At 33.2% G+C, this 20920-nt stretch overlaps 1 protein-coding gene across 1 annotated transcript in view; it reads left to right on the top strand.

Moving 5' to 3' along the window:
• Rok (Rho associated coiled-coil containing protein kinase) overlaps window positions 1-20920 on the top strand; it is a 484157-nt gene that overhangs the window by 337858 nt on the left and 125379 nt on the right. The window contains exons 24-25 of the mRNA XM_090392113.1: window positions 4285-4367; window positions 18094-18280. Of these exons, the coding sequence (XP_090248239.1) occupies window positions 4285-4367; window positions 18094-18280 (270 nt within the window). The remainder of the gene's footprint in view (window positions 1-4284; window positions 4368-18093; window positions 18281-20920) is intronic.

Below are 20920 nucleotides of genomic sequence, written 5' to 3'. Positions count from 1 at the left end.
TAAAATAATTCTTCTAAGCAATAACTGAATTAATCATCGGTCACAATAACATAAACAAACGTTGTTGCATAAAGTACTACCGATCACTCATGAAATAAAGCAATATAATAATTCCTTAATTTTAGGTTTTATATGCACAGTTGTTCATCTCTCTGGCATTCAATTAATTCTTTAAGCACTATACTTCTGAATACAACTATCGTTAAACTTCAATTTTCACAGCCTCTACTTATTCTCTATACTTCAAGGTTCCGTATGTCCTTGAAAGGTCGGCGCTGAAACTAAATCTCAACTCAAGTGTCTCTAGTCTATTTAATAGTCTCTCAGCCTTTTTTTCGTAGCTATAATTGTTGTTCTACAACTTATTAGCTAACCGCCTCTCGACTAGTAGACTTTATTTAGCTGCTTGAGTGACTTGCCGACTCGCTATTATCGCACTGTGATTTTCGAATGCCGAATGCTCCGATTCCAACCTAATGCCAATCTCTCTCTTATAAATCTCTAATGCTCTTTCTTTTCCAGTGTTCCTCGCTTTTTATATCCGTTTTTCCCGCCTAAATTCCTCTCGTGATCTCTTTAACTAATTCCTTTTTAGTAAACTTTCAGCTTTCTCCCCACGTTCTGTTCCAAAAATGTGCTCGTTCACTTACATATGTTTCCATGACAACCAAACAAAATATAATAAAATCGAGATATTGCATAACACTAAACTTCTACAACCAGGAACAAAATAAGAATATTTAGATTTCAATTAATGCACAGTTAAATTATCAAATACAAGTTCTTATAATATTAACATAGTAATAATTAAAATAGCTTAATAATATTTAATACAGTCTTATCACTATTAATACATATATCTTTGATTAAATAATTAGATATTAGACAAAATTAAAGTAGTTATATGAATATTAAAATGTAAAATAAGTTGTTTACATTAAATAATATTTACAAGTCTAGCCTTTGTGATGGAAGATCATGTTGGATTCTGAAGCAAATAATAATTACTCTAATCTCTACATAATCAGAATCCAACAAAAGCTATTTTTGTTAATCTGGATCCCCAGCTACCATACTTTCTTGGACACCTGAAAAAACACTACAAACACATGCAATTGAAAGTCAGAACACACTTCCATTTCTTGATACACTTGTCATGTGTCTTCTTTCTGGAAGTCTTTCCTTCTCTGTTTAGAGTAAGCCTACACATACTGCATAAACGTTTACCAACACCAATACAAAAACCTAAAAAAACAGTGCATTAAAGATTTGCTCCAATGAGCAAGCACTTAAGAATGAATTAAAATTTATAATTTTCCTAAAAAAATGGCTACAACAAATATATTATCAATAATATTCTTCACAAGAGTACACCTAATAATGAAAATAAACCAGGTTGCAGTAAAACTGTAGCCATTTCATACATTAAAGGGATATCAGATAAAATAAACAGAATGCTAAAAAAATACAATCTTAATGTCACCTCTAATCCTCCTGCATAATTAAAGAACTTATTCAACTTCTCCAAGGATTCCCTTCCTCTGGCTCATCCTGGAGTGTACCGTATTCACTGCACCTGCTACCTGCCTTATGTAGGTGAAACTGGATGAACAATTCCCATGTGGAAAAAGGAATATAAAGAACATATTAAATTTAATGATTATGGTAAATCTGGACTTTGTGATCATGCCCTAGATACTCTACACAGAATTGACTGGAAAGGCACTTGTTCATTACATAACCCAAAAAACTTGGTATGAGTGCAAATTTAAGGAGGTCTGTGAAATTCTAATCAACCATCCTTATCTCAACAATAATGATGGTCTAAAAATCTCATGAATAAAGGATGGCACGTATTCTACTCACATAACCTTTTGTTCTAAGTCATAAAATATAATTAGGGCTGTAGTATTCCAGGATCTTTAATATAACAAACACTTGTGTTAAATTATTGATTGGGGCACCATTATTGCTGTATTAAAAGATAACATAAATTTGTTCTCTGGCCACATAAAAATAGAGTATAGCTTTCGTGTAGTTTATATATATATATATATATATATATATATATATATATATATATATATTAAAGGCCAGTAAAATAACAGTTGATTAATATTAGTTTCACTTTGGCATACTGTATGTAATATATATATACAAACAGAGAGAGAGAGAATACACCTCTCTCTCTCTGTGTGTGTGTGTGTCTTTACTCCAGATGATAACCTTCATATGAAAGTTGAGACATCAGAAATCAAAATATTTTTGCTTAATATGGTAATAGTTTCCATAATTTTTGTCAAAATGAATGCTGATCACCATGTAACTTGAAAAGAAAAGACAAAGAACAGTGATAAGTAAGGTGACAACCATTATAGAGCTATATAGGATTCTGATGATTTTAAATTATATCTAGACATTCATTGCATTGTTGAACATGCTTTGTCTGTTCATCCTTACATAGTTAGCTATAGTTGGGAAGTATTCCAGCAAGTTAATATTAGGATTCATATTAGGTGTTTGGGATCCAATGTCATTTCTAAAGATTTTCAAATTCTTCTTTCAGTTTTGTGATAACAGTATAATTGTTCAGACTCATTCCATATAACCCGATGTTTCTCTGTCAAGGCAACTTGTAGGTTAGCTGAAGAAAGTGCACGTGATGACAGAGCTGAGGCCTCACTTCTCGCATTCAGTGTTTCTAATATGTTTTTCAATGCATTGTTCAATAGATTTCTCATTCTGTTCATAGTATGGTGTCCTGCAGTCACACCATAGTTGGTAAACACCTGAATGTTTTAGGAAGCTGACTGTGAATACTGTTTTGATTTAACTTTTTTTTTTTTAAATGAAAATAGGGCTAATATAGGGAAGAGTAATAAAACTGTTGGTTTTCTCATCATTGGAAGTACCTCAAGTGGCATGTTGGTTAAGTCTTGAGACAATGCTTTAATTTTAACCGTTTTGTAGAAAGTGTTTTAGAAACTATAGTTCTTGGTCTAGTTAAATCTCATCAGTAATGAGGTGAAATGATAACCAATTAAAATTGAATTGATACCCAATTTTTGAGGTCTGTAATGGTGAAAGGAGGCAGTAGCTGTCAGTTTGTGTTAGTTTTCAAAAGATACTTTTATTTTACCAGATTTCTTAGTTGTAGATCCAAAAATGGAAGTGGATCATTAGATTCTAACTAATGAGTCAATTTTATCTTGGATATTGGTTATTGAGGTGGTCAAGGAAATTTAAAAGCAAAGATTTTCTGTAGCTCCAGATTAAGATGTCATCAACATACCTTTTCTGTAATTTAGACTTGAGATAGTCTTCTTCCAGGACCTTTCTTTCAAATATTTTCATACAAAGAATCACCAAAACAGGAGAAGAGGACAACTTCCCACTGCTAAACTTGAGTTCTGTTTGTATATGGAATCATTGTACTTGAAGTACCCAGAGTATACCCAGTGTATGAAGAGTGCCATAATTTTCTTGGAAAATTTATCTTGTAGTAGTACATAGAGTTCCTCAGTCAGCAGTGTATTTATTTGGAAGGAGAGCTAGTTGAGAAAAGGTCAGGGTGTTGGAAAATGATGAGGATTATCTGGTATTATGGTGAGAGAAGGGGAGCCAGCCTGAATTATGGATGTTGAAAATCTACAAGAAAGATTATTTCACTGAATGGGTAATTAGATCATATCTGATCAACTTTCATAGATAAGTAATCAAAAATATGAATATAGTCATTAAAGTAAGGGGAATGGTAAGGGAAGGAAATAATGAGTCAAAAATGTAGCACAGTCACATTGCATGACTATCTTTGACTGTAGCAATCAAATATCAGGTCCTCCTTTGTCTTTAAAAATATAAGGGTTTCTAAAGAAGGCAAGTTTGTCTCATATAGAAATGGCAGGGCTTTTTTTTTTTTTTAAACCCTTTTTGGCACTGGCTAAAAAGATGTAATTAGTTGTATCTGAAAGCCTTCATTACTTTTGCATAAGCATACACAATAACCATATTGCTTGACTTATTTATTTATTTTTTATTTCAAAATTTTCCTGAATATAGATTTTTAAAGTTAATCTCTGCACAGCTGACCAGCTTATTCCCGCTGAGTTAAGTTGGAAATTTCACATTAGGTAATGTGTCGTCTTGTCCATCATTCAACTGTAAATAGCTGTGAAGTAGAATGGGACTATTTTTTAATAGTATTTAATGAGGAATGATTTTTTACAAGTCAGAATTTTTTGTTGCAAACAAAAACAACAAAAAAATACATATATTGCATTTCAGACCTTATATAAAACTCAAGTAAGAGAAATGAAAGAGGAAATTGATGAAAAACAGCAAGCCATTCAAATTCTTGAAGATGAAAAGTAAGTTTTTACCTAGAATGGTTTTGCATAGATATTTTATATAGTTTTGTTTTTATTTTTATGAAGAGAAAGAGCATAATTTCTGAAGCACATTATTAATTTTTGACTTACAAATAATTACTTATACTTACATCATGTTCAAAATGATGCCAAATATGTTGAAGCCAATTATCTCAATTTGTATATCTATATTATATAATTTGCTGGGTAGTCAGATTTTCATGAAATTCATTTTATTGATCTTTATTGAAATCTAATGACAATTCTGTGTCATGTGTATGTATAATTTCGATATTCGTATGTGAAATTAAAGCATGAACCATTAATAACAGTAAATAATGATTATTACCTTAATTAAATTAAAGCTTCAAAGAAATTATAGGTATCCGGAGAGTTCGTCGAAAAACCGTTAACCGGAAGACAATTCATCGAATGACAATTTATCTAAAAATCAATTCACCGAATAAACAATTCATCGAAAATCAGTTAATCAAACAACAGTTAATCGATAAAGCAATTCCTCGAAAGGCAATTCCTCGAAAAAGCAATTCACCGATCAGCAGTTAATCAAAAACTTAATTTATCGAAATGCAATTGATCAATTGATCGAAAAACAACAATTCATCGAAAATACAGTTCACTGAAAAATGAATTATAAGGCATGTGGGGTGAAGATATGTGTGTGCGTGCGTGCAATTTTTTTGAGAGGGATATATCTTTCAGGTCACTTATATACGGTAAACTACTATTTATCTGACTTTGTTTGGAAAGCGATTTTTTTTACGGCGTATACTGGAGATAAATACATGTGTCACTCCTGTTGTTGAGGAATAATGGAAACAGGGGTAAATAAGTGAAACATGATTGAAAAATCTTCAGGAATGATTTTTTTTTCAAGTTTTTTAATATTTTTACTCTGAATTCCTGTATTTTATTATTATATTGTGAAAAATATATACATCAAAGAATCAATTTATTATTATTATTATTAGTAGTAGTAGTAGTAATAATATTAATGATTAACCCGTTAACATACAATGACATCTGTGACAAGTCTTTTGTTTATTGCACCAAAATTGATTTTGATGTATCGCAGACGTTACAAAGTTTGCATCAATTTCAAACGAATTTAGAGTTAAAATTACTAATAAGATCGAAGAATGGTATCCAATATCAAGTGACGAATTGCAGGCATATTTTGCATTATGTATAATTATGTTACAGGTAAAAAAATCTAATATAGACATCTATTGGTCATAGAGGGCTATGGTCGAGACACCCATATATTCAAAAATTATGCCTCATAAACGCTTCTTGGCTATATCTCATTTTCTCCATTTCGTGGATAATGAAACAATAAAGAAAGACGACAAAATATGTAAAGTGCGAAATATAGTCGACTACCTGAATAATACGTTTCAGCAGTTATATACATCAGATAAAAATGTAGTAATTGACGGATCCCTTACGAAATATAGAGGCCGACTAAATTATGTACAGTTCATTGCTAGCAAACGAGCACAATTTGGGATAAAATTTTGCAAGCTATGTGAATCTGGATATTGTTCAAAGTTCAAAATTTATACAGGAAAGGATAAAATTCCAGGAAGCGATACACCTGCATCTCAAAATGTCGTTATTTTAGGAAAAGGATATACGTTATTCTTTGATAATTGGTATTCGTCACCAGAATTATTTTATTTCTTGAGAAAAAATAGTACAAATGTTGTGGGACAGTTAGAAAAAATCGCAAGAATATGCCTAAGAAATTGACGACATATAAAATAAAAAAAGGCAAATCAGAAACTTTATCTTGTCGAGTAATTTTGTCATTACGTTGGCACGATAAGAAGGATGTTTACATGATAAACACAAAGCATTCAAAAGAAGAAATGGTAGATACAGGAAAAGTAAGGAGAAGTAAGAGGGGCAATGAAGAAAAAGTAATAAAACCTAAATGTGTTCTTGAATACAATTGTGGAATGGGCGGTGTCGATAGGCAAGACCAACTACTTGCTTGTTTTCCAATTATGCGAAAATGCGTCAAAGGTTACAAGAAAATATTTTTCTATTTGATGGATATTGCTATTTACAATGCTTATGTTTTATATTCCAAACTACCCAATACATCAAAACTAACAATAGTCAATTTCCGTTTGAATGTAGCAGAAGATATGTTGTCAAATATATCTTTACCTAATTATAGTACCCGTGGGCATCCATCGCAAGAGGACTTCCCAATTAGACTGCAGGCAATAAAATTAGGCACATTTCCCTGAACATATATCCCCTACTGATAAAATGCAACACCCAGCAAAGAGATGCCATGTATGTGCCAAGCATAATGTAAGAAGTGAGACTACATGGCAATGTAAAAAATGTTTGATGTCGTTACATTTACCTAAGTGCTTCGAAAAGTATCATACCTTGCAAAATTATTAATATTCTTTATAATAAGGTAACAATTAACGAAATAAATCACATGAATTAAATAAATAGTAGTTTTATCTGTTCCAACTTTAAAAATAATTTATATGTCAAAGGGTTAATACTATTTTCCCTCATCCTCCTCAATATAATGATTGTTGGTATAACAATGCTACTTTACTAAGGAATAATTATAAAACAATATGGATTCTTATTGTCTTTCTTGTCTGATAAATATTTCCTGTCTGTATATGTGTGTTCATGGGACTGATTTGCTTATTTCCAGGAGGAAAAGCTTAGTCATCTCCTTATTAGGCCTACTAATTTACCTTCAGTTGAAGAGGACTGATAAAAATTATGCGCCTCGTACAGTTATTAATGGATAAATTTTACTCAGATTCGGTGAATTGTTTTCCAGTTTTCAGTTCAGCTATATTCAAGGCTACAAAGAAAAGTGTTGAAATTATATATTACTATAACTCGCTGACTTAGCAGAATTCACAGAAGTTTTCAGTACAAGAAGCTGTCTGCACGGTTTTCAGTTTTAGTTCCAAATGGATCACTTTTATCATAACATTTCCGTAAAGAAATTCCAAAATGATATTAGCAATTCTGCTCTGGCTGGATGAAATTTAATGAAATTTTTAATTTCAGTTGGACTAGAGTTATTGTGACAAAATTTCTTAGAACAAAATGTCTTCTCTACAGATAAATCGCTGTCTGCACAATGAAGCAGTATGTACACTTACATTAAATGTTCTAAAATGCAAGAAAATAATTATTACGTTTCAATGACCACTTCCATATGTTGTCTGTATTCATGAGTAACGTTCCGTATTGTTACTGAACATTTTTAAATAATACTTTGCAAGAAAAATTACTTCTCGATGAATTATGAAAGAATTTATCGAAAAATTTTCGGTGAATTGTTTTTTCGATGAATTGCATTTTTGATGAATTATCGTTCGATGAATTGCCTTTCGACGAATTCATTCATTAAATTGTCGTTAGATGAATTGTCTTTTGATTAACTGTTTTTCAATGAATTTTCCTGTAACCAAATTATATATTATTGTTTAATCCTTATCCATGTATAAATAAACAAGTTTGCTTGTGAAGCATCTTCACAACTAGGCTACCTGTATAAAGTGGCTAATGCCTTTACATTATATACACATATCCCTTTCAGGGATATGTGTATATTATGTTGTATATAATGCTATGCATTATGAGGAGGGTCACTATCCAGACCAATTCTGACCTTTATTGAGGTCTCATCCCTACTTCAACCTTTGTATCGCTCCTGGGTCTGGCTGATAAGGCCTCAATAAAGGTCAAAACAAGTCTGGTCCTTCCCATAATTCATAGTTATACATAATTATACACGCCTAAAAGGATGTGTGTTTAGCATTATGAGATACTAAGACAATTAAAGGGAAGTCATTAGCTACTTATACAAGTAGCCTAGTTATGAAGATACTTCACTCACAAACTGTTTGCTTGCACTTGAATAATGAATTAAACAAGAATATTATTTCTTGGCATCTTTAGTTTAATCATTGTTGATAATTATTGATTAATAATCATTGTTGAAAGTTTTTTCCACCTAATTCATAGTAATTCATAATTACTGTGGTAATGGTGAATATTTAATAATCATGATGAATATTGTTTGAATTTTATGGTTATCAGTTATACTATATGTATCACTTCAATAACATCACTGTGAAATGAACATGGATTGTTGACATATGAATTATTTTTAGCTTTTTTATTCCCATGATTATTGAATGGGATATACAACACCTGGATCACTGAAAATTAAAATGGCTGTTTTTTGAAATGTATATTTTACCTGACGGCACTCTAACTTTCATGAGCTTTACCTTTTCCATTAAAGCAAAAATTAGTAAGGATAATGCAAGATTTTTAAAAGCTGGGATAAGGATAAAACTAAGTAGGTAGTCTGATCATAGATGTGAAGGATTTGATAGCTGATTCTGGTAGTAAGAATGCAAATGATTAATAAGCATTCAATTAAAGTAATATTAATATTCATGAGTTAAGTTTTACGACTAGCAAATTTTGTTTTCATAATTAATGACTTGACCAAATCTGAAAAAGAGAGGGTTCCAACAAAGCCTTTATTAGTAAAATCTCGTGTAATTGTGGGACATGCATGAAATATAATATTTGCTTCAAATTTAAAGATTTAGTTATTCTTTTATATAGTTTATTTTAAACCACTAAAGAAAGGAAATGTGTCATTTTAACATAGAATTCTTTTTTTGCTGAAATTCTGCAAATTGTGTGTGGAAGGTTTTCTGTTATGTTAAAAGAGTGAAATGCAGGATAGTTGAGATTTTTTATTTGAAAGTAACTTTTTTTTTTGTTAATATCTGATACTAAGTCTATATTCAGACAAAGTTTAAAAATATTTGTAAGTTCGGCATATAGTGTAGTTTTAATGCTTATAATTAGGTATAGCATAACCATTGTGGATCTCCATAATGAACATATTGCATTAATTATGTTTATGTCCAGGGAAATTCACATAAACATATTTGTTAGTTTTTCTTGTTAGAGTAATCTAACAAGAAAATGGTAGATTTTCTTGAAGGTGGCATAAATTAACACCTTTATCAGAACCCCATTAAAGGATGATTTGGGGAATAGGATTTCAGGTTACAGAATTGATATTCTTTAAGTTTTGGTGATTTGTGTTGTGCAAGGTTTGTCAAATGATAAAGTAATGTGGTGAACTGTCATCAGCAAAACTTTATATTGGACATGCAGTCAGCTGAAGAAGGTTGTTGATATAGAGTAAAAGAATACATGAATGAATAGAGCATTATTGAACATTAATTAGTTTTAAAGTTTGAAAATAAAAATCCTCTACCATTCCATGTATAATGTGCATCCAAACAAACAGCTAGCAACTCAGTTGCAGAAGATACATCATAAGGTGGAAGCTTGTTTTAATAGGCTTTATTGCTGTACATGGTCAAGCACTTAGAGATATCGAAGAATCACTTGATTCTTCAAATTTTCCAATGATATCTGTCCAAATGGATGGCAGTAAGCAATAAAGTCCCCTATTGAATTCCATGCCAACAATCCTTTATTAGTTTAGCAATTCCTATGTAGAGCAGAAAATGAGTTTTAATAGTTTCTCTCTTATTTAGAAAGAATTGAAATGAGAGAAATTGGACAATATAAATGGTCATTCTTTGAATGGGTTGATAGATGCCAGTGAAACAGGAGAGACTAAGAAGGTAACATAGCAGTCAATCTGGAGCTCAAACTTTCACAACTGTTGAGAAATGTCATCAGGACCAGGAACTTTTTGATATTTGGTTTTAACAAGATTCTCCTGATCTCTTTCTGGTGAAAAATTTGGGATGGCAGGAATACATTTATCAAGTTCTATTCAGTGAGAAGTAAAAGGCCAGGTGATGAACATTTTTTGTACGTAATGCTGCAGTAGAGCCATCCTAGTGCAAATGAGGTAGAATCAGGCCTGAACAGAACTTGCAGCCAGTAGCTCTAAGAAGAGATGATGAATCATGATTACTATTTGGATGTGATGCAAGTTTCTTGCATTTAGTGGTCTATCAATTTCAGACATATAGCAATAATTTTGTTGTGGATGTTCCAGGCTTAGCTATAAACAGGAACGTTTTTTGGAGAACCAATTTTTGACTTCACGACTGTTTATTAATTGAGAACCCGAATACAAAATGATACATTCGTTACTGCATGCTTGTTGGAACAATGCTAAAAGTTATTTTTCACTTGATTAGACTATCATAGACTCCACCTCTGGGCCTGGCTCCTACTGAAGAGACCTCAATAAAGGTTGAAACTAGTCTGGGTAGTGACCCTTCCCTTAATGTATAACATTATACATATCCGCAAGGAGATGTGTTTTGCATTATGGGAGATACTGAGATAGGAGTGATGTTAGCTTGATCCACCTTTGCTATGAGTTGCCCAGTGTTGTACTACCTTACCCCAGTCCTGAAGATATTTTCAGGTGCAAACTTTGTTTGCTCACACTTGGATAAAGGATTAAACTAAATTTATTATGGAACGATGTTAGTTGTTGCCACGTTCTGTGGCTGACGTGTGTTATATCCGAGGTCTGAGGCAGTTTAATTTTTGATGAGGGCAGACCATACTTGATGTAATATCAAGAACAGTTTACATTTCATCAAAAAGGTAAAAGATATAAAGCTCCAGAACTGCTTACCCACAGAAACCTTTGCTTGCGTTGTTAATTATATGTTCATTGCAAAAATTTGGATCAGAATTGTTTAAAAAGGATCAGAAGAATGAGAACAATAATCTAAAATGAAATGAGGAATAGAAGTCATGAAGGCATCCCAGTTAGCATTCATATAATGCTGGACAACACCTAAATTAGATTGGCTAAGTAATTGGTGACTGAAATGTTTGTAGCTGAAAGTCTAAGTTTGAAAGTCTAAGCTGAAAGCCTAAGTAGCTGAAATGTTTTAGCATGCTAAAACATTTCAGCTACTTAGGCACAATTTTTACTGAAGATGGTAAACTAAATATAGAAATAGACAACAGAATCAGCAAAGCTGGTATCATGGGAAGTCAATTGAATAAATTCATATGGAATAAGAAAGAAATTAGTCGGAACACTAAATTAGCTGTATACAAGACTGTGTTCAAACCAATTTTAACTTATGGATCTGAGAGCTGGGTCAGAAGTAAAACACTTGACCAAAGACTAGAGACCGCAGATATGAGAGTCCTGAGAAAGATTAGAGGCGTGAACAGATGGCATCAATGGCAATATCATATTAAAAATGAGGATATTAGGAAAGAACTTGACATTGTCAGCATCCAGGAATGCGTTAACAGAGCTAATCTCAGATGGTATGGTCACTTAAATAGAATGGGAGAGGAAAGATTAGCAAAACAAGTGTTCTCTGCCAGGTTGGCAGGAAAACGACCCAGAGGAAGACCAAGTTATAGGTGGATTGATATGGTACAAAGTGCCTTAGACGATAGAAATATAAGATCTGATAATGTTGGAGTCTTGACAAGTAACAGACTGATTTGAAGGAAAATTGTAGATAAGAAGTTAGTAATGATGTAATTTTTTCATGTAGTACTGTCATATCCTGTACACCCCTTGAGGGTACATGGCAGGAATTTGATGATGATGATGATGATGAAGTAATTGGTGCTCTCTGGAAAAGAAATGTGTGTGGACTGTAAAAGGTTCACCAGTGAGGCAGAAATCTAAAATGTTTGTAGAGTGGATAATGTTATCTTTTACTGTGGTGCGAAAGGTTTGTATGAGATCATTGGTGGCAGCAGATATCTCTGCATCCTTACATCAAGGAAGATGAAAGAACATTAAAATTACCAAGGAGGATTACCTCACTATTAGGAAAGTTGAACTGGAGAAAATCAACATTTAAAGAAAGGAAATGAATAGAATTTCAGAATAGTTGGTGGCATTAAGAGGTTGATAGAGGCACTGAATTTGATAGAATGAGGCTTGCTGACTTGTAGTTAGAAAAAAAATCAATAAGAGGAGATTCTAAGTTGTGGACGCTCTTACATGATATCATAGCAAACATATGCTTAATGTCAAAGAATGTGTAATTGAGAAAAACAGATACAAAGTGCTTGAAGATGAAATTTGAAATTTAAACCTGTTAGGAATAGGTTTCCTAATAGAAACTCACATTTCCAGTCTGAAAAATAGCATGTAAGACCACATATTTGTGAAATAAATCTGGAAGACTTCAGGAAGTTTATCTTTTTCTTTCTTCTTAACTTTTCATGGTTCTTATTTAAATTGAGTTGAAATGAAATATATGTCACTCCCAATACATACACATATGGAGTATTTTGCCCAACTCCTCTGTAAATTGTGCCCCCCCCCATCCCCAATCCCACTGTATGAAATACTTCCTCAAGGCACCTGTCAGAATAATGGCAGTGTTTGTATTATGCATTATGTATTTGCTATTGAAATTGAGTGGTTTGTGCAAGGGTGATAAGTGAAAATGCTGAAAAAGAATATGTTGGAAGTGTTATGAGCAAATGGTAGACATGTACAGGGTGTCCCAAAATTCACGCAAGAAGTAATTTTGATAGAAAACACAGGTTTTTAATTAAAAATTGTAATTTCTTATTGATTCATAAAGTATACAGTATAGGGTTATGCATGGAATAGCATATCGGGTAAATGGCCTCCACGGCTTTGCTGGCACATACACACTCTTTTGTCGAAATTTTCCATGACTGTTTTGCATAAATGTGGCTGAATTTCGTTGATACAGCGCTCAATTTCCTCCTTCAAGGCATGGGTGGTCGTGGGCTTGTTGGCATAAACCTTAGACTTCAAAAAACCCCAAAGAAAAAAGTCCAACGGCGTTAAGATCTGGGCGGCCAATTCTGATCACCAAAACGGGAAATTACACGACCAGGAAATGACTCATGCAGTAATTGAATTGTTTCTCGGGCTGTATGGCATGTGGCACCGTCTTGTTGAAACCACATGTCATCCACATCCATATCTTGCAATTTAGGCACAAAAAACTGGATTATCATGTCACGATAGCGAGTACCATTAACTGTTATTGCCTTACCAGCCGAATTTTTGAAGAAGAATGGACAGATGATGCCTCCAGCCCAAAATCCGCACCAAACAGTGACACGTTGTGGATGCATTTGTTTCTCAACAATCACTCATGGATTTTCTGAACCCCAAATGCGACAATTTTGTCGATTAATGAAGCCATCAAGATGAAAATGAGCCTCCTCATCGCTGAAGATGATTTTGTTCGAAAAATAAGCATCCACTTGTTGTTGTTGTTCTATAATCCATGAAAATGTGTTGTTCTTTCGTGTAGCGCTCCATTTTTAATAACCCTGAACTATCAGCTGTCACGCTGTCTTTTTTTTCTCGTTGGCAACACTTTACCGCACAAATGGTGCTAAATTTAAATCTTGCGTGAATTTTGGGACACCCTGTACATGTCAAAAGTAAGATAGCAGCACTTTGAATATTGAAAAGACACTCGAAAATGAGTATTATAGAGAATGAAGAGAGAAGAAAAGTTTGGTCTAGCATACTATCTAGCATCTGGTCCATAGAGTAATTGTTTCATTATCCTTGAAGAAATGCGGCTTTCTCCATGATGTCTGACATAATTCTGAAAACATTGTTCAAATCATATCTTTGGTTTTGGCCATCACAAGCTTTTAGTAAGCAAAACTAGTAATATTACATTATACAGTGAAGCGTGTTCTGGCACCATTAAGTTGTAGACAACAGATGTTTGGCCTTTCCTCTGGGATGTGAGATGTTGGGGGCCACACCCCAACCCCTGCCTCTATTAGTTTGACTTAATGCATGTTGACTGGGGGTGGGAGGGCTACAAATGGAGCCCACTAATGGGAAGGCAGAGAGGATTTGGTTGCTGTGTACCAGTTGTGCTAAAATATGGCACACTCCACATTGTGGTGGAGATAAATCAATATCATTTGCATTTTAAACTTCTGAGGTTTATTACCTAGACATGGCTATCATGTAATCTATCTGCATACGATCTCTTTGGCTGTTCCAAGAAGCCTTCAGTTCTACATTTTAGGCCCAGCGTTGTTTAAGTCATGGTGGCATTTAAGCAGTAGGCTATATATCAAATTCTTGGATATGAAATCTGCAAGAGTTTGGTTTGTGTGTGTGTGTGCTGGGAGGGTGGCATTAAAAGACTTAAAGCACTTGCATTTCTTTAAGTTAGAATAAGGAGGAGCTGTTGTTAGATCTTCATGGAAGAATGTTCTTGCAACATTTCTCTATTAAAATGTCATATTTTAGTTTTTAATTTATAATATTGCATAATTTCTATTATATTTAGTTTGATATACTTTTAATTCAATGTGCAGTGTGTTTGTTGAGTGGTTGTGTTTCTGCTTTATTTTTAAATACTATTATAGTACTAGTAATGCCACCAGATCATTATAGGATGTTAATAACCAAGACATCAATGTTCAGAGTATTCAGTATGAGAGACTTTGAGATGCAGTGTTTGTATTATGCATTATGTATTTGCTATTGAAATTGAGTGGTTTGTGTGGGTGATAAGTGAAAATGCTGAAAAAGAATATGTTGGAAGTGTTATGAAGCAAATGGTAGACATGTACATGTCAAAAGTAAGTACTTTGAATGTTGAAAAGACACTCGAAAATGAGTGTTATAGAGAATGAGGAGAGAAGAAAAGGCAGATTCAAGGAATAGCCTCTCGTATTTGTATTTGCTATGGTAATAGAGTGGCCTTTTTTCAGCATATCCTGTAGTGGGTGGTCTTAAGCATGGTTAGCAAGTCCTGAGTGGCTGTAATGGTGGAACAAGATGTGGTCCTTGTGTTCAGAAATTCTGATATTGGCTGTCATGCCTGATTGCCCATAGTAGGACAGTTTGCAACTGCAAGGAATCTGGTAGAAACTGGCAGTGTTATATTGCCAAAATATAGGAAAGTATTAATTAAAGTTATTATAATTAATATTTTAGTATGCATTGTTATTTCCTGAAAAAGAAAAGCAAATAGCTGAGCACACCAAAGGAAATTTCAAACAGTTCTTTCATTGGTAAGTAAAACAAGGAATGATTATGGAAAAATAACTTCAATGAATGCTGATGGTAGACTTTTTGAGTGTGTCATCTAGGTGGAGATAATGCAGTGACTTAGCATTCTCAGTCATATTACAGCCATGAATTGGATCAGGTGTCAGCTCATGTGTTAATGAAAGTGCAAGAGAAATGGCAATACCTCTACTTAGACTGTTTAACTTTAAGTCTCAGCACTGGCAGAGTCTTAAGGGAGTGCAAAAAAGGGCAAGACAAAAGACTGATGCAGCAGTCTATAAACCAGTTAATATCTCAGAAGTGATAGTAGTTGAATATTGGAAAAGTTTGTTATGGACAGAATTCAGGAATGGGTAGATAAGAATATGATACTCTATAGGGAATGGCATGACTTTGTGAAGGGGAGGCATTTGACAGTATACTGCATAGAATCCTATTATACAAGTTGGAGCAAATGGGTTGAAAAAAAAAGGCGGTGACATGGTTGATTATATGCTAGAACTTTGGGTTATTATGTTCACCTGTCTGAAAATTTTTTGTACCATTGAGATACGTGAACATGAGACATGGATTTGTAAACGAATAATTTTCATTGCAGAGTGTTAGATTTGACTAATAATGTATTTGCTCTAAATTTTTATCATACATTTTTCAGCAAGAGTGATTAAAAACATCTTACTTGAATGGATGCAATTGCTAATACTATTTATGCAGTTCCAGTATATTTTTATTTTATATATTAAATTATTCTGTAAAATCTTAACTTCTAAGAAGAAAATCACATAAGTAATTGTAATTAGAGTAACTTTAAATCTTGACTGTTTATTCATAATACATGAATAAATTATAACTATTATGTATGAGTACTTTACAATTATCTCTCTCTCTTTTGAAATATCACTCCCCACTGACAATATCATTCATGTAGGTGAATTTCATCATTTTATATTTATTGGTTGAGAGTACATTGCTAGATAACAGTGGGAGAAAAATTGATTTTAAAAGGGTTGGATAGCCCCCTCTCCCTTTCATATATATATATATATATATATATATATATATATATATATATACATATTCGTATTTAGATTTACTTGGTTAAACAGCATGCTTATTAATTTAATTTAAATGACTAAAACACCGAGAATAATAAAGAATAAGGTTTAATGGGGACACTACTAGTTTCGTTGGTAAACCAACTTCTTCAGGTGTCAAAGTACAAAGAATTATACACAATAATCCGACAGAAACATTACATAATAACAACAACAGATCTACTAGAAACTGTAGTACAGTTTAAATTGGAGTTCCAGCTGTATGTTTTTGTGTGCGTGTGATATCGCGAGAATGCCAGCACTGGACAGCAAAGCTGTGCAAATCAGGTAAACTGTAGCTAATGCTGCTATTCATGTGCTTTATATATATATATATATATATATATATATAAACAAACTGATTCCCACAGACCCTGCCCTAAAAAAAAATCTCATAATTCACTACCACATAAGCAAGCATTGTAATGATGTATGCATTAATGAAAGTGGTTGGCTGTTTATTTGTGCAGCATGAATAACTGTGTAGTTCTACATAGTTATGTAAGGATTTCACTACTAGGAAGACATCAAGGTTGAAGTTTTGAGTTTCATTGGATTTTTGGCAGGCCAACATGGATGAAGTTGTGTGTGTCTGCACTTAGCCACTATGTACACAAGTGCAACTGGGCATTGAATTCCTAACTGCTTCCAGTCTTAACTGTCAATGTGTCATAAGTGTTGTCATTCTTCCTTCCTGAATCTTGAATGATTTAAAGTAAATATTAAACCACTGGTATATTTGATGTCTTAGTGCAGTTGTATTCATGCTCGACAAGATAACTCACAAACTGCATATTAGCACATTCTATTTAGCTTTGGAATCAAGCCCCCCCCGCATGCGCTACTGTGCTCTCAGAATCAGTGAAAAACTTAAGAAGAATCTGGAGATGATGATTGTCAGTGTGATCAAAAGGAAAGGTTGACAGCTACTAAATGAGCTGGAATTGACTGACTTTTAGGTGATAAATGTGAAGACTTCTGATCACTTTATTTTAATGCAAGGTAATTTGGGAATTTATTAATCACTAGGAAGATATTTTCCTCAAAATTTGTATACGCATGTAACTGAACTGTACAATCAAAGCTTACTTGTACATTTGCAAATAATGGTTTATTTTTCTAAACTCTTTCTAAAACAACTCATTCTCTGAAACTTTATTGGAATTCTTCCAACTTTTTTTATTCTTAGCTGTAATCTGTTTAACATGCCTAAGAGTTGGTCAGCTGTAAGTGAACTATAGACTTTGAGATGCCTTTATTATACACCATAACAATCTTATAAGTCAGCAGATGAGCTGGAAGTAGTTTGAATGGACAACTACTAGTTTGTATTTTAAAAATGACAGCACACCAATACTTCACTATTGAATTTCATAAGTAATGTAGTTTTGCTTTTTTTGCAATAGTAACTAATATAACGTAATGTGGGAAAGGAGGGGAATATCTCTATATTGGTTGACAAGAGTTATCAGCCATTATTCAACAAAAGTAAAGAAAAAATTTCACTGAAAGTTTCACTGGTTGTTTTTGACTTAATTGCAGCAAATAATACAATGTTGTTATTATTCAGGTTAAACCTTACTCATCAGCTTCAGTTGGCCATTGCGCGTGCAGATTCTGAAGCTTTAGCACGCTCCATTGCTGAAGAAACTGGTGCTGACTTGGAAAAAGAGAAGACAATGAAAGAACTTGAAATCAAAGAATTGATGTCTCGTCATAGGATAGAACTATCTAACAAGGAAACCGCTTTTGCTTTGGTATGTTTTATAACAAATTGAATTCTAAATTACATTTTAGAGTTTATATGACAAGCACTTAATTTTAACATTAAATAATTTTGCATTAATTATTGAAAACTTTCAATAATGATATGACATCTCATAAAGTTCTTACCAAATTCATTTGTATATGAAATCTGGTGCAGTACATGCCTGGTTTACTAGCAGTGAATACAATTTCAGTTTTTGATGTTATTTCCACACACTCACACACACACACACACACAAAGAAAAAATTACTTTAAGATATATATAAAAGCATCTTTTCAGAGTTAGTCTTAACTCCATTTATATACAGAATCTGCACAGGACAAGCTTCATCTAATAATGGTCATTTTGGTTTTTGCTGTTGCAGTCAACTCTTATTTTAGAAAACACAGCAATGGCGAATCTTTGTAGAAGACTTCCAGTATTGAGACCACATGTTTGTAGGCAAATAATGGGTTTAATAAAATAAGCATATATAACTACAAGTTTATTAAGTTGTCAGACTTCCATTGTCAGGGATACTAGCAAAAGTTATAACAAAAAAAAAAAAAAAAGACTAGAAACAATTAATTTTCTATAATAGATGTTATTAGAACTTCACAATTTACATACCAACAAGTAACCAGAATAAAAAAATAATTTAAATTAATTGCTGTATACACATTGGAACAATGCTTGTTGTTGCTGTCATGTTCTGCAGCATAGTGCACGTAGTATTCCAGGTCTGTAGTAGTTAGATTTTTAACGAAAGATCAAATTTGATATAGGATTAAGCCTAGTTTTTTTTGTTACATTTTGTGGTATCCTTGGCATTTCAGAGGCTTCAAGAACCTTTCTCAACCACTTTCGACCACGAAAGTGGTTGAGAAAGATTGTGGAAGAGAAACTTGGAGAGGGGTTCAGGCCAAATAGAGGTTATTAAATATCAGATTTCACTTTAAGACAAATAGTTGAGAAATCATGGGAATATGACAAGGATCTCTACTTAAGTTTTGTAGATCTGGAAAATGCATACAACAAGGTGTCCAAAGGAAAGCTTTCCAAAACACTACAATTATATAGGGTCAATGGAGCATTATACAGAGAAATCCATAGTCTGTATTTAAGTTGTCAGTCAGCATTGAATGAAATATAGGAAGATGGTTTGATGTAAAATCAGGGGTAAGACAAGTATGCACAATTATCCCCACTCTTATTCATCATCTATATGGATCACATTATGAAAGAAAGTGGCATTAGGCTGATATTAGAATTGGAGATGTCAAACTTAGCTCTTTGTTTTATGCAGATGATGTTGTATTCCTAAACACATGTAGTCCAAGTCTCCAAAATTCTTTAACTAAATTGAATAACAGCTGTAAGAAATTTGGCATGAAAATCAGCAATAAAAATGACCAAAGCTACAAAATAAAGACTTATTGTTACATAGACCATATATTTATAACGTACTTACGTTCTTACAAAGCCTACATATGTTTGTTAACAGGATCAATGCACTCCACAATAAAATAAAATTTACTCTAGAAGTAGAAAATAACGAACAGCTACACTTCTTGGACTTACTAGTAAAAAGACAAGGAAACAGTATCAAACTGTCGATTTACAAAAAACCAACGGACACTGGAAGACATCTACATTACTCTTCTAACCATCATAGGTCACAGAAACACAGCATCATCCACATGCTAAAAAATCGAGCTAGAAAATTTATCTCTGACGAGGAAGAAGTTCAAGCAGAACTGTCTCAAATAGCTACAACTCTATCACAAAATGGTTATCCTAGATACATCATCAACAAATTTCTATACAAAGATAACCAACAAGAAAGAACAGTCGCCCAGCAAATTTCAACAGCAGTCATCCCCTTTATAGGTTCAACTTCCACAAAAATTGCAAGATTGTTAAAGACACATAACATCAGGGTTGTATTTCAACCAACAAATAGCATAAGACAGGTCCTAAGATCTCCTAAAGACGATGTGCCATTTTATAAATATCCAGGTGTGTATAATATTCCATGCACGTGCGGTCTTTCCTACATTGGACAGACTTCGAGAAGCCTGGAAATAAGACAGAAAGAACATGTAAGCGATGTTAATCACAACAGAACGATCACCTCAGGATTGGCACATCACTTTTCAACTTCGAACCACACTATAGACTGGAATAACAGCTCCATGCCCTACGTAGACGAGGATTACAGACATCGAGTATTTAAAGAAGCGGCAGTTGTACTATGTACGGGAAGTAACCTAAACATGGTTATGAAATGGAATGGAAAGTTAAAATGGAAAGTCCTTCAATTCGGATAGAAGATCACATTATCTGAGGAAAACTTTCAGAGCAAATGCTATTAACATTTTTACCAAGCTTGAAGAAACAAATGATCAAGGTGGAGACTGAAATGCATGTTACTAGTTCAGGGGGGGGATTTGAATGTTTCATAAATCAAGCAGGATTGCATAATGTAAAAGTAACAGGAAAAGCAGCTAGTGCTGATGATGATGATGCTGCAGCCAAATTTCCTATAGAATTGCAAAAAATCATTTAGGATGGTGAATATGATAATCAGCAAATTTCAATGTAGATGAAACAGGCCTATTTTAGAAAAGATGCCAACTAAAACTTATT

Source organism: Typopeltis vanoorti, chromosome 4 (genome assembly GCF_054136105.1).
Source record: "Typopeltis vanoorti isolate ZY-2024b chromosome 4, IOZ_Tvanoo_1.0, whole genome shotgun sequence".
Taxonomy (NCBI): domain Eukaryota; kingdom Metazoa; phylum Arthropoda; class Arachnida; order Uropygi; family Thelyphonidae; genus Typopeltis; species Typopeltis vanoorti.
The sequence above is the reverse complement of the archived record's forward strand: the minus strand, read 5'-3'. Positions and strand labels throughout refer to the sequence as shown.